Here is a 14729-nt window from a genome sequence, read left to right on the forward strand (position 1 = left end):
TTGAGCATGTGGACCATGCTGCTTCATGAGCCCCCATCATGCTGGGAGCAGGGTAAGGCAGTAACGCCCTTGGGCAGAGGAGGCCAAGATGCCAGGCAAACCAAATAAATGCAGTCCTGCCAGAGGTGGCTGTTCCCCATGAGGTCCCCAGGACCCACCTGGCCAGGTTTCTCAGGCAGCATAGACCAGATCCAGGTCTCTGACAACAACGGAGCCCCAGACACTTCTCAGGTTCTTGCTCATAGGACTCCTTGGGGGTCTTGGGGAGCTGCGTCTCTTCCAAGCCATGGCTACCAGGCTGGCCCATATACAAACACAACACACTTTTACTTTTTCAGTCACAAACAGATGATGGTAAAAATGAAGTTCAGTGCCTGAAACTCAAGCTTTTTTTTTTTTTTGAATTTGATATTTTATGTCTACTGGTGCTCTGTTCTCCGTAACCTGCCACAGAAATTGTGTTGAGGAGATGGAGAAGACAGGGAAAAGTAGGAAGTATTCAGAAAATTCATTCTGGGAACAGCTGAAGCTTCCAGAGTGTACTTGGATTGAAAAATATGTAAGTTGTATTAAAAAATCACGAGATTATCATGTTATGGCAAGGGGTGTCAAGCAATACCTTTCTGCGGTTTCCTCTGAGTCCCCTGGGCGCATTCACTTCACACTTTCAAGATCTGCCCATCTACTGAATGCAAATTCTTACTTTGCTTAAAAGGAAGGCTGAGGAAAAAAATCAATCAATCAATCAATCAAACAAACAAACAAAAAAAACCAGAAACCACTGACCCCTGCAGATACACATAAGGAATGCGTTGGTCTTTAATTCCCCTATAATAAACTGCCTTGGCTTCCACCTCTTGTGGCAGAGGTAACTCCCAAGTCCTCCCCATGGTAGGAGACAGTGCTTTCTCCTGAGTGTTCTTGCCAGGGGATCGTGGTAACCTTCTAACCCCAAGACACCCAGGCAGGATGGCCATAGGTTCAGGGATAAATGCCTACACCTTGTTGGTTTTGAACAGGAAAAGGTAATCATAAGCACACAGAGATGATCACAGGAAAGGTCTAGCTCTGTCTGGGGTCCAGCCAGAGAGAAGTTCTCAGGGTTATGATTACGAAGAATTGTCCTGTTATCCATTATGTGTCTGTCCACAGAGCTGAGGCAGCACAGTTCTCTGAACGGAACACAACAACCATTTCACTACTTCCATGTAAAATTTTTTCTTCCTCTGTGGATATTTGGCCTGTCTCTGGTGTATCAGGGTTGCAGTCATGGTTGTTTCTGTTTCCAGACCTTTTTGTGGTTGCTGCATCACTAATGGGAAGCCCCATTCGTCATTCCTGATATCCACTGGTAGGTGGTGATCATGGAATCACGGACCTGCTCGGTGAGCTTGGGAACATCTTCTGGGCCTAGACCAAGAGTCTCGACTTCTGGCAGGATCTGGATGGTGATTTTCCCTGGAAGAGTAAGACAGAAGAGTCAGAGGGGAATGAAATACGTGAGTGGTATGGGAGAGCAAGAGAAGCTGTAGCAGAGGGATTGGTGCAAATCAAGGAACAGGATGGAAATTAAGGGAAATGTGTTCTTTCACACCAAAACAGCTGTGTAGCAACCTAGTCATATCCCAGATGCACAGAGCAAAAACCCAAACCAGATTTTTCCCATGCAGAGAGACCATCAGACACGGACACTCATTTATATCCAATACAATAAAACATGTGGAATAAGATTTCACAGTGGGAAGAGGTCACCCACGGCAAGTCCTGGCCCTAGACCTCAGAGTCTGTCTGGATCTGGGTAAAGAGAATGAGAGGTCTGTAATACAACACATCCAAACTGGACATGCTCTGACCTATGTATACTGAATTCAGCAGTCTTTCTTTACCAAAACGCACTTAGTTATGAGAGGAATCATGCCCAGAAAAACCTGGTTTTCCAAGATATGTCTCAGGAAATACCTTAGCAATGGACTGGTGTAAACAGGAAGGATATACAGGGGAATTATCATGATGCTTTTCTGTTCTTGCACCCAGTGGCCCTTGTTCTGGGTAGTGGAGACAAGACACTGCCTGCACAGACAATCACCTAAAGATCTGGGGAGTGTTCGTATTACTTTTAACTTTTTTTTTTTCATGCCTTTACATGCGTGCTAGGAAATAGGATCCAGGAATGTTGCTGGCAGAGCCATGCAAGGAAAATGAAACAAAAGCACAGAGAATAGCTTCCCAAAAGAAGAGGGCATGATCCTTGCCTGCACATATACCCACAAAACACATTAAATGCAAAGCTAGGCCTTGTATCTCAGGAGTCTACTACGCTTCTCTTGGTGTTGCAGAAAAAGCTGAATGATGACAAGGCAGTGCTAGAAGTGCTGCTGCTGGGGTATAACAGACTTCCAGCAAGCATCCCACTTGCTCCATGCATGATAGACAGCTTCAATGTGCAGACACCGGACACCAGCTGGGCCTTCCAGAAGCCCATCAGCATGGCCAGAGTCACTGGGGACATGGAGAACTGTCCTGGCCTTGTGATCAGCCTGCTCAACATGCAGAAATCTTGGGCATGTGCAGCACATCTTCAGAATCAGCCCTGGCAAAACTTCCAGATGGGAAAAGCAGAGAGGTACAGGAAAAGCAATCTGTGGTCCTTTCTTCAGATGTGAAAGTCCTTCCTATTCAACAGCAATTTGGAAATGATTGACCCTGAAGAGTGCTTAGAGGTCATAAAAAATCCCAGCTAACCACAAACTCCCAGGTTTTGGGGAGGTTATTATAAAGGTAAATGTACATACAACTGCAAATAGTCTTTCCTGAAATGTTCAAGGAGGTTGTGGAATCTCCTTTCTTGGAGTTATACCAAACTTGGCTGGACAAGGCACAGAACAAACTCATCTATCTTTGGAGCTGGTCTTGAGTGAAGTAAAAGGTTCATCTAACAAAGAGGTCCCTCCCCACTGCATTTTTCTCTTATTTCCCATGGAAGTGCTTTATCTTGATTGCCCAGCTAAGCAGGGATGTCATGGAGAGAGAATGCAAGGAGCAGGCTAGCAGAGCAGGGAAGACATCTGAAATCTCTGCTTGTGCTCCTATCTTAACTCCCACGTGGGGGAATGCTTCCACTACTGAAAAGCTCTTGTGTGTGGCCAACAGAAAGAGAATAAACCCAGTAGTTGAAAGCTGAATAGAAACAGATAATTCAGTGTTTACCTCTCTCTTCCAGATGTCTGCCTTCAAGGGAATGACTACCTCAAAGTACAAATGATGACAGGAGTGAGAATTTCAGCTGCAAATCCTCCCCTTAGGAAAGAGCAGGGCCTGAGACCAGCCTGGGGGAGGGTAGGAAGTGCCAGAAGCCCATTTTGGGTGGGTGCCAGGGAGGAACAGGCTAGGCTGTTTTTCTCTGCAGGAACTTGAAAGATTTTTTCCACTTTTTCCTTTTGAAACCATTTTTTTGACCCATCAAAAAGATGAAGACTCATCTTTTTTTCCCTGTGACATTTTATAACGGTGACAACAGAAATTTTGTCATCATAAATGTATGAAACATGTATGAAAGAACAGGGTAAATGAGAGGAGATAGGAGTCTGCATAACTTTTGCTGAGAACTGTGTTTGCTTTTGCTCCCCAGCTTACAGCAGTGGAGCCAGGGCAAGAGCTGCCCTAGGACTCTGCTGCTTCTCCAGGTTCCCTCACTGGACAAACTCTGAGAAAGCAAACAGCAGAGGCAAGTATTTCCTGAAGTATTCCACTCCCTCTCCTCCTGAAAAGAAAGAAACTGCCTTTGTCCAGCTGCAATCCCCACATTGCATGTGGTTCTCTGCCCACCCACCTCATGGCTCCCTCCAAGGACTGAGCTCGCACAAGCAGCCAGTCTGCTTTTTGCCCCAAGTAATCCTCACCTGGTGTGAATCTCTTCTCTTTCTGGCTGTAGAAGTCGCTGTAGGACGAGATCACCACAGGAATAATGGGGACCTGGAGGGGAAGCAGTCTACGGTAAGTGAAACTACAAATTTCTCTGTTCCTCACCCAAAAGGGAAATGGTGTTTTCAGATGAACCATGTACTTTGCTGATAACTATCCCAGTTAGCTTCATAGTAGACACTAAAAGGGATATTTCAATCATTTAACCATATTACCCAATGTCTGCACTGTTGGTTTTTATTTTTTCTTCTCTTTATTTAGGCCAACAGTGCCTGGATTGCCAAATAGAGGCCTGTTCAGCAGGAACTCTCCAGTGCTGGTCCAGTGCTTTTGTCAAGGTTCCCCCACTTTTTTCCCAGGCGGAGTCACTAAGATTTTCTACCTGTCCCAGAAATGTCTCCCTCCTGTGCCACCTGCAGGCTCCTGCTGGGCTCCTGGATGGGTGCTCAATCCAAAGGGAAGTCAGGGAGCAGGAGCCTTGTAGTCCTGCTTGTTTGTGGACCATGGTAGGCAAACTACATCCCAAGGGGCAGGAAGAAGGTGGCTCTCACCTGGGCTTTCACAGCCAGCTGGAAGGCCCCACGTTTGAAGGGCAACATGGAGCCATTATGATTGCGAGTTCCCTCAGGGAAGATCAAGACGCGGAACTGCAGGAGGGAGAAGACATTGAGAAGGAGGGATCTCGAGTTGCTATTCAAAACCACTGCACAGGCATACTGTCCTGGGACTGATCTGTCTGCTCCTGGCCATGCAGAGACATGCACTTCCTCCACTTCAAGCACTTTCTGGACACAAAATATAGTTAACCCACCAGAGGAGCTCTTACTTTGTTTTGTTCTGTGCCTAGTCCAGAGACCAAGATCACCTTCCAGGCACATCAAGGTTCACATTTTCCAGTGGCTCAAAATGCCTCCTGCTCCCCACCAAAGGGTCTTCCCCACTCACATTGTCTTTGTGCATGGAGTGTGCCACCTCTGTCAAGGTAGTGATAGACTCTTCCCTCTTCTTGCGGTCAATGAAAATGAGTCCCGCAAGCCAGCATGCTAGGCCAAAAGTGCCCATGTATAGTATTTCCTTCTTTGCAATGGCCACACAGCGACTTGGCAGTATCTCCATCATCACTGGAAGGGAAGAACAAGGACAGAACAAGTGTTCTTCTACACTGACGTTCCCTCCAGCCTCTGGGCTACAGCCCTCTGCTCTGGGAAATGCCATACCTACAGCTTCTGCAGCTCCCACCCAACTTCACAGGGTCATAAATATGTTGGAAAAGGGATTCAGAGGGTCTCCAGACCAACCACCCACTTAGAGCAGGACTATTAAATTAGATCAGCTGATGTTCTCATCCCAATTCTGTTGCAAAGGATGAAGCTGCTTTAGCTTGAAAATGACTGTTGTGCTCTAATGCCCTGGAACACACCCTGCCTTGGGCCTAGCTGGGATGGACTGTGTAGCAGCCACTCCTGCCATTCTGCATGTGGTATTAGGGATTTCATAACTACCATCCCTTCAAGAGCAGTGGAGCCAGGAGCAGAAGACAGGATCACGTTCTCCACATACCCATAATGTCAAGGGAGGTCTGGTGATTCAACACTAGTACAAAAGGCTTCTTGGTTCTGAGGTTCTCCTTGCCCTTCACCACTATCTTGATACCAAAGATGTATTTGAGTGGCAGAAATGACATGCTGAGAAACCTGGAAAAGGGAAGCAGACGTGAGATAAAGAGAAGCTAAAATTGAGTAAAGGGGCCAAAAAAACAATCTTCCATGCTAGCCCATCTTACAGACTGCTCCTGGAGAGTAGCCTGCTTCTCCACAGTCCAAGATTTGATCCATTATTGTCTGTCTTGGAGAAGAACTACTAGTATGGCTCTTCAACTCTCATTAGAGAAGACAAATACACCTGGTAGGTTTTCTTCAGGACAGTTTAGACCAATGGCCCAGCAACTCCAGCTACAGAAATTCCACGGATCAGCCAAATATCAGCTAATCATAGAATCATAGAAACACAAGGTTGGAAAGGACCTACAAGATCATCTAGTTCAACCGTCCTCCTATCACCAATACTACCCACCAAGCTACTAAATCATATCTCTTAGCACCTTGTCCAGGCACTTCTTGAACACCACAAGGGATGGTGACTCCACCACCTCCCTGGGCAGGCCGTTCCAGTGCCTGACCACTCCTTGAGAGAAAAGGTTTTTCCTGAGACCTAATCTAAATCTCCCCAGGTGCAACTTGTGGCCATTTCCTCGAGTCCTATCATTAGTTATCTGAGAGAAGAGGCTGACCCCCTCCACATCATAACCTCCCTTCAGGAAGTTGTAGAGAGCAATGAGGTCTCCCCTGAGCCTCCTCTTCTCCAGACTAAACAATCCCAGCTGCCTCAGCTGTTCCTCATAAGACGTGCTCCAGACCCCTCACCAGTTTTGTTGCCCTTCCCTGGACATGCTTCAGGGCCTTGATGTCTTTCTTGTAGTGAGGGGCTCAAAACTGAACACAGTACTGGAGGTGCGGCCTCACCAAAGCTGAGTACAGGGAGATGATCACCTCCCTGCTCCTGCTGGCTACAGACTATTTCTAATACAAACCAGGATGCCATTGGCCTTCTTGGCCACCTGGGCACACTGCTGGCTCCTGTTCAGCCGACCATCAATCAACACTCCCAGGTCCCTTTCCTCTTCACAGTCTTCTAGCCAGTCTGCCCAAGCCTATAGCGTTGCATGGGGTTGTTGTGGCCAAAGCGCAGGACCTGGCACTTGGCCTTGTTAAACCTCATCCCATTCGCCTCAGCCCAGCAGCCCAGCATATCCAGATCCCTCTGAAGGGCCACCCTACCCTCAGGCAGATCGACACTACCTCCCGGCTTGGTGTCATCTGTAGACTTACTGAGGGTACGCTCAATCCCCTCATCTAGGTCATCAATAAAGATATTAAACAAGATAGGCCCCAGTACCAATCCCTGGGGGACACCACTTGTAATGGGATGCCAGCTGGACTTAACTCCATTAACCACAACCTGGAGGGACACAGCCCTCCAGCCAGTTCTTTACCCAGAGAAGGGTATACCTGTCCAGGCCACGGGCAGCCAGTTTCCCCAGGAGAATACTGTGGGAGACCGTATCAAAGGCTTTGCTGAAGTCTAAGCAGACTACATCAACAGCCCTTCCCTCATCTACCAGTCTGGTCACACAGTCATAGAAGGAGATGAGGTTGGACAAATACGACCTGCCTTTCGTGAACCTGTGCTGGCTGGGCCCGATCCCCTGGATGCCACGCAAGTGCCGTGTGATCTCACCCAAGATGACTTGCTCCTTAACTTTCCCTGGAACCGAGGTCAGGCTGACAGGTTTGTAGTTCCCTGTGTCCTTCTTATGGCCCTTCTTGTAGGTGGGAATCACATCGGCAAGCCTCCAGTCCTCTGAGACCTCTCCAGAGAACCAGGAATGCTGATAGACGGTGGAAAGCAGCTTGGCAATCACCTCTGCCAGCTCCCTCAGCACCCTAGGGTGGAGCTCATCTGGTCCCATGGACTTGTGACATTCCAGATGGAGGAGCAGGTCTCTATCTCTTCCTGGATCATGGTGGGGGGGGGGGGGGGGGTGGAATTCTCTACCTGAATCACAGGGGACGTCCAGCTCAGGGAGTAAAGTACCCTGAGGATAACTGACCCGACTATTAGAGACAGATGTAAAGAAGGCATTGAGAACCTCAGCCTTATCCTTCTCCTCAGTGATCACATTTCCAGCTGCCCAAATTCATAGTGCACCTGTTTGTACTCTACTCCCCTGTCCACATTGCTGGATCTTGAATATGGGCTGCAGTAAACATGCTGTGCATCTGACACTGCTATTGCCGAGATGGTGGGAAGAGAGATGATTTTGTCACTGGATCACAGACTACAATTTGCATAGACAATGGAAAAATAAAGATCAAAGTCAGGCACAAAAGTCAAGAAAAGTTCTTAAAAGGAAAAGCTGGGAACTTGCACTGCAACATACAGCACTTCTGAAGTAGTGAATCCCTTCTCTGTAGTACTTCTAGGGGTTAAAAAGTGCTAATGCTGCTGTGTAGCAGTTAGCTTCTAGCTCCCACTTACCCCATGCCCCAAGGAGCTGTCCATTAACGCATGCTGCTGCAAGTCACAGCTCACACAAATACACCCAGCTGCACAGCCCCGTGGCTCGTTGCAGAGGCAGAAATGGATGGGGAGACAGAATGGGCAGTGAGGGGAAAGGCTCAGAGACTGACAGACCTGGGGGACTGACCTGTGATTTCAGTGATGGGGACATCAGTGACAACTCAGGTGCATGCCAGCAGTGCACCGTGGTAATGTGGGCACTGGCTGAGAGTAAAGTTGAGGGAAGAAAAAGAGAAGTGTACCCTCAGAAGATTTCTCAACACAGCTTAGAAGGGGAATGACCACCCACAGGGAGGCAGGAAACACAGCTCTGAAGACCAGTTAGGAGTGGTTTACTGAAAAAAAGCAGGTTACTTTACCTGTGCATTATATTCGGTTTGTTGGTATTACATAGTTTGCCAAATTCATGTCACCTTTTACATCCTTTCCTTCCTCATCATTAACTATTCTTTCTATCAACTCAAGCAAAATCCCCAAAACTGCCTCCATTCTCTCAATTGCAAGACTATGTAACACCGCACATCAACATAAAACTAATTCCTCCCCACTGCAGCACAGTTCCCAGGACTCTCCAAAACAGAGTGAGAGTTGACTACATCAATGCCCAGAGCAGAAAGAAGCCACAGCCAACTTACTTCATGTTTTCACAGTTACGTCCACGAGGAATACTGGCGGTAATAACCAGAAGGCTTATGGTGAAGACCCACAGCTTATAGAAGCACATCTTGCAAAAGAATCTGAATGCAGGATTCATCTGGTAAAGAATTAGAAATGCAATGAGCAGAAAAGTAAACGGGTAGCGAAGAAGCAGTAGCTCCATCCTTTCAGCCCAGAGTTAACCAGAGGAGCGTTGCCCAGAACAGTAAATGAGTAACTAGCACCCAATGCTGCGGAGCAGAGTTTAGATTCCCTTGTTCAGCTACATGTGGGTGGTGCAGCACTGGAATGTGATTTGGGAGATCTTCAGCAAGGCTGAAGCTCGGAGCTCTAATAACCATGGAAAGCCGGTTTAGCAAGGGAGCTGCAGCAACACTGTGTGTAGGAGCTGGCTGGCAAGCAGAGGCAAACATGCAATAGCAAGGCTGTGTATGTGAATGATCTGGGGGGGGGGGGGTCTGGGCTGGTAGAGCAATGACTGTTTGGAGAGAGAGACACCCCTTCAGGGCAGGGGTCTTTAACACACGCATTCATTTGTGTCAAGCTCTGCGCATAAGAACTTTAAGAAATCTTTAACAGGAGGGAGTGTGATATTTCGAACAGCACAGGTACCCAGCTGTTATGCTGTCCAGAACGCCTTACCCTGTGCAAGCATCAAACTTCGCCAAGCGAGCTGACTGCAAGAGGTCAGGAAATCAGGAATCAATATTATGGAGGAGAGATAGAGAAAAACAGTGATCATAGCAGCCATTTCCTTGCCCACACATGCAGGCATTAGAGGCACCAAACTTAGCAACTGGATGTTTCTCAAAGAGAGGGGGAAAAGTGACAAAAAAGCCACCTGTCTAGACAAAAATTAAACAAAGCTACTCCAGATGTTTTCATGGCCAGAGTCAGGCACATGTTTAGACAACATCTCCATATGTAAGACGTAAATCAGGAAATCACAGATAGAACCTGGGAGTGCTCCAACAGTACTTCAGCTCCTAAAACACAGCATGAAGAGGATCTTCACAAGTGTAATGACAAGGGTGAAAAACAAAAGCTTTGTCTCTCATCAGTTGCACAACAGGCCTTGCTCAAGCAGCTATCACTTAAGTGGAGTAGCATTACTAAATTCCAAACAGTACTGAGATCTACAGATTCTCAAAGGACATTTGGAAGACCCATAATGCCACATCAGTTTTCACCCACAACCTAAAGAACAAAATCGAATCTCCAAGAATAGTAAAAGGGGCAAGACTCAGCAATAATTCATGAAGAAATAAAGGAAAGGCATAATAATAAAGAAAGACGTCTGCTGTGCTCCCTGCTCCCTGGGTTTAACCAGTGACTCCTCTTCTCCTCCTGTCTTTTGTGGGAAAACTGGAGTTAAGAGAATACTCAAGGTTTTCTGTGACCACAGGACAGGCAGCCAAAGCAAAGAGTTTCAGTGACAGCCTCCTCACTCTGTAGTGTTTCCTGTTGCATCAGTTGAGTATCCAGGAAAGTATTGCATGGTGAGGAGAGACACCTGGCCCTGCACCAGCATGTGCCAAAGGCAGGCACAGCACTGCACCCGGGCACTGTGACCCCTCTGTGCCAGTGCTGCAGAGACTAGCTCTCTTTTGGAGGTCATTCACAGAGACCAGCCATGGCTGTTTTGTTGTTATCTAGAAGCCAAGTTCTGGTCCATCAAATATTTATATTCCTAATGCCTTTTAAAATTCTCCCATCCCATACAAATCCTGTCAATAACAGTTATGGATTTTCACACTTTGATGCAAGCTGATTTGACAAGCAACTGGTTCATCCTGAGCTACCAGGAGACAGGTTCCTAAAATGTAATGCCAGTGAAAGGGGCTTTGAATGGCTGTTCTGCAAGGACAGCTGTAGCTGTCAAATCAAGGTTGCTGTTGTCAGGCACCTAATGAGAGAGGAACATCTTACACAACTCTACACGTGAAAACTCACCCAGAACATCCAGGGACAAAAAAGGGAGCAAAAATGAATCATTGCAAACCACTGAAGAGCTTTATTTTTAAGCCACTGACAGCAATTTTCAAATACATTCATCAAGGCTATAAGGAAATAATATTTCTTTAGCCTACAGTGCACTACCAAACAGGTACTAAACTATAGCAGGTTGATGTCTCTTACCCAAAGGAACATGGCAACCCTAAAACACAATGGATCTATGAGAAAAATGTCTCCAGCACAAATTATGGTTTCCACGTGGTCAAAATAAAACACAGCCAGAGAAGGACATAAGCAGATTTACAAGTGTGAGCATCTGTTAGTCCTCAAATTAGAGGGCCAAGTTAAGAGAGGAGTTGTTCTCCATGGTATCACTGAACAGGGGCATAACCAGCATCAGCTGGGCATCGCAGAAGGGTAACGCTGCACATTCAAAGCACTGAGGACAGCTGCTCTCAGGAACACATAAGATATGCAAGAGTTTGAAGATGGGCTCATGGTTATATGGGGCTTTCAATAGTTAGTATCTCCTATGAGTATGGGAAAATGAAACGACAAAAAGAGGTAATAAAAACTATGCCATTCCCAACTCATCATGGACAGAGAACTAGTTCAGATCTAACAACACATTTAGGCTCCAAACCCACTGATACTGAAATTCTCAGGTAACATTTTCTTCTGTTGCAAAGATCCATAGCATCTAGACCCATTATGCTTCCATTTCAAAAGCAGACAGATCTTGCCTTTCAAGGTTTTAGAAACTACAGCTCTAGTGAAAATCCTGGCTTTTAGACTAAATGTATCCATGTTCACCTGACTCCCTTGCCCCTGGATCTTTGCACCTTCTTCAGAGCCTGGCCCAATTTAAATGAATCTTAGGTAGTGGGAGGAGGGTCTTGCCCTTCTCAGGAGCTTTTGTCATGCAGCTACAATGACTCTCCTACTCACTAACTCTGCTAAGGCACGCATTGGCCAGAAGACAGAGGTGGAGGCAGGAAGGTGATCTGATCTAATTGGAAAAGACTAAGAAAATTAACTTGTCCAAAGTAAGCAAATGAAATGTCAAAAGAGATCTGACTGCTGTCAGTAAAGCAAAGCTGGAGAGTCGGGAGAGCTGTTCAACTTAAAGGTTATGATTGACTTTTAAGTGAGAGAGGAATGATTTCAGGATGAAATAAGAGGACTGCATTCTGAAATGTGAGTGAATCCCACTGGAAACTACTGACACAAATATCTCCACTGAAAGAGACTGGAACAAGCTATCAGAGGGCAAAGCATTGGGACTGCTCACTGTGCGGGCTGTATTGTATCAGCCAGCCAGTCCTCTAACGGAGAGCAGTGCTGAAGGGAATTCATCTACTACATACTCAGATAAACAGACATTAACACTGATGTTAAAAGTTTCACAAGGATTCCAGAGTATTAGACAAAGGTCATCAAGACTAAGGAATCTGTATTTATCATGCTCCCGCTGTACCTCCATGATGAATCTTCACATAACTCAATTGTACAAGGCACAGATTAGCTTTGCATTTCTACTTACGAGTGAAGAAATAGATGTAACTTCCCATAATGACAGAAAAAGAGTTTCAACAAGAAAATGTGTACCAACTCATGAAACTTCCCGTAGCATCCATGACAGAAATGTAATACAACAGGCTGGAATAACTTGTGCTCTTGGATCCATGATAATAGAGCGGGGACACCCAGGTGAGCTGAAGACTGGAAAATAACTCAGTTTACCACTGTAAATGAAAGAATCATATTAAAAAAACAACAACAACAACAACAAAAGATGGGGGAATGGACCCCTGGAGGTCTGTAGTCCAACCAGCTGCTCAGAGCAGGGTTAACTCCAAACCCAGATAAGCTTGCTCAGGGCCTTGTCTAGGTAAGTCTGGAGTATCTCCAAGGATGGAGATCCCACCAACTGTCTGGTCCCTGTTTCAGCACTGAACCATTATGATAAGGAAGACTGTTTTTGTCTAATGGGAATCTCCCTTGCTGCTGCAAGTGTCTGTTCTCTCTCATTTCTTTCACTGTGCAGCTGAGAAGCATTTGACCTTATAGCTGCTCATTAGGCAGCTGTAGACTGAAATGAAATCTCCTCCTCTCCCCTCGTCCTCTCCAGACTGAACAAATCCAGCTTCTTCAGCCTGTCTTTGTACAGCACATGCTCCAGCCCACTGACCATCTCAGTAGCCCTCCACTCAAGTGAAATGTAGTCAGTGCTGGGAGATGGTCCTGAGCAATATGCACATCCATTTGCAGAGCTGAAGCTGCTTGGGGGAAGCTGCAGGTGGGAAAGAAGGTGAATGAGAAGCCATGACAGTGCCTTGTTTCTGAAATCAGCAGCAGAGACTGAGCAGGGCAAACAAACCTGTCCTGGCCCCTGCCAGGGAAGTGGCTCCTTCAGGCTGCACTCCTCCACTCTGTGGCTCTGCCAGATGGGGCAGGCACACTCTGAAGTCTCATCAGAACAGCCCTGATCCTGCTGCGCATGTACTTCTGTGAATTTGACTAAGCAGTTTCATCAAGTTGATAAGCTTGATTAAATTTTCCACATTTCAGCCTTGCATTTAGCTAAAAATGGAAAAACAGGTACTCTGTGCTTAGTGCACACAGAAAGACCATAGGTGATTGGGCCCCTCAGCACAAGAAGGACATCGAGGCCCTGGAGTGTGTCCAGAGAAGGGCTACAAAGCTGGTGAAGGGCCTGGAACACAAGTCCTGTGAGGGGCAGCTGAGGGAACTGGGGGTGTTTGGTCTGGGGAAGAGGATGCTCAGGGGAGACCTCATTACTCTCTACAACTACCTGAAAGGAAGGTGTGGGGAGCTGGGGGTTGGCCTCTTCTTGCAGATAACCAGTGATAGGACTAACTTTTTCACAGTGAGGGTGACAGACCACTGGAACAGGCTGCCCAGGGGGGTTGTGGAGTCTGCTTCTCTGGAGACATTCAAACCCACCTGGACGCATTCCTGTGTGACATGATTTGGGTGTTCCTGCTTCTGCAGGGGAATTGGACTAGATGATCTTTCAAGGTCCTTTCCAATCCCTAACACTCTGTGATTCTGTGACTAGAGGGAATGGCCTCAAGTTGTGCCAGGGGAGGTTGAGGTTGGAAATGAGGAGACATTTCTTCTCAGAAAGAGCAGTCAGGCATTGGAACAGGTTGTCCAGGGAGGTGGTGGAGTCACCGTCCCTGGGGGTGTTCAAGGAAAGGCTGGACATGGTGCCTAGGTACATGGTTTAGTGGGTGATACTGGTGGTAGGGGGTGGTTGGACCAGCTGATCTTGAAGATCTTTTCCAGCCTTAATGACTCTATGATTTTGAGCTAGTCATTTGGACTTGACGATATTTGTAAGTCCCTTCCAATTGAAGTTTTCTATTTTCTATCTATGAATTCTCTTCATTAAGTTAATTGCTGAAATCAAAAGGTAATGAATGTGCCCTCCTGTGTCATCAAGGGTCTAAATAAACGCTGGGGGTGCACGTTAGACAACTAGTACTAAAAAACTAAAGCCAGAGAGACTGACACACATCCCCAGTGTAGTCAGTGTCTCACACCCATCAAATCTGTTGACTCCCTTGAAACTCTCAGCACCATGAGCTTAACCAAGAAACACTGGGCTTCAACCCACTCCTAGGGGATGTTTGCATGTAAGAACCTTTCCGTGTTCAAAACGTGTCCAGGCTTATGTTTGTCAGCCTACACACCTGGGGCATTTCGTCACCCCAGCATCACCCCAGCACCTTGGCCAAGTGGTGGCAGAAGTCAGTACCTACACCTCTTCTTTTTCTCTGAGGATCTCACAGTAACTTTTTGCCTTTTGGGAGAGATAAGGAGGAGATTACCGTCAAGTGTTTGTTGGAGCTAAATCCTGCACTGCCCCTTTTTCTGAGGAATACTTTTGTAGTGCTACATGACACAGGATTATGGCTCAGAGGCTGCAGCAAGATCTATCTTCCTTCATTAAAAATATATGGGTTCTTCACTTGAATCTGCTTCGTTCAATATTTCCAAACTAAACCTACCACCATCCTCCACCTGGC

At 46.6% G+C, this 14729-nt stretch overlaps 1 protein-coding gene across 1 annotated transcript; it reads right to left on the bottom strand.

The window, feature by feature from the left end:
- Positions 1 to 801: 801 nt before the first annotated feature.
- LOC106041043 (1-acyl-sn-glycerol-3-phosphate acyltransferase alpha-like) lies at positions 802 to 9031 on the bottom strand. Its single transcript, XM_013189268.3, has 6 exons — positions 8697 to 9031; positions 5482 to 5615; positions 4867 to 5042; positions 4473 to 4568; positions 3900 to 3972; positions 802 to 1458 (listed from the first exon to the last, which is right to left on the bottom strand). The coding sequence occupies exons 1-6, from the start codon at positions 8879 to 8881 to the stop codon at positions 1313 to 1315; spliced, it is 810 nt and encodes a 269-aa protein (XP_013044722.1). The 5' UTR covers positions 8882 to 9031; the 3' UTR covers positions 802 to 1312.
- Positions 9032 to 14729: the final 5698 nt, after the last annotated feature.

The sequence above is a fragment of the Anser cygnoides genome, chromosome 18 (assembly GCF_040182565.1).
Source record: "Anser cygnoides isolate HZ-2024a breed goose chromosome 18, Taihu_goose_T2T_genome, whole genome shotgun sequence".
NCBI classification, from domain to species: domain Eukaryota; kingdom Metazoa; phylum Chordata; class Aves; order Anseriformes; family Anatidae; genus Anser; species Anser cygnoides.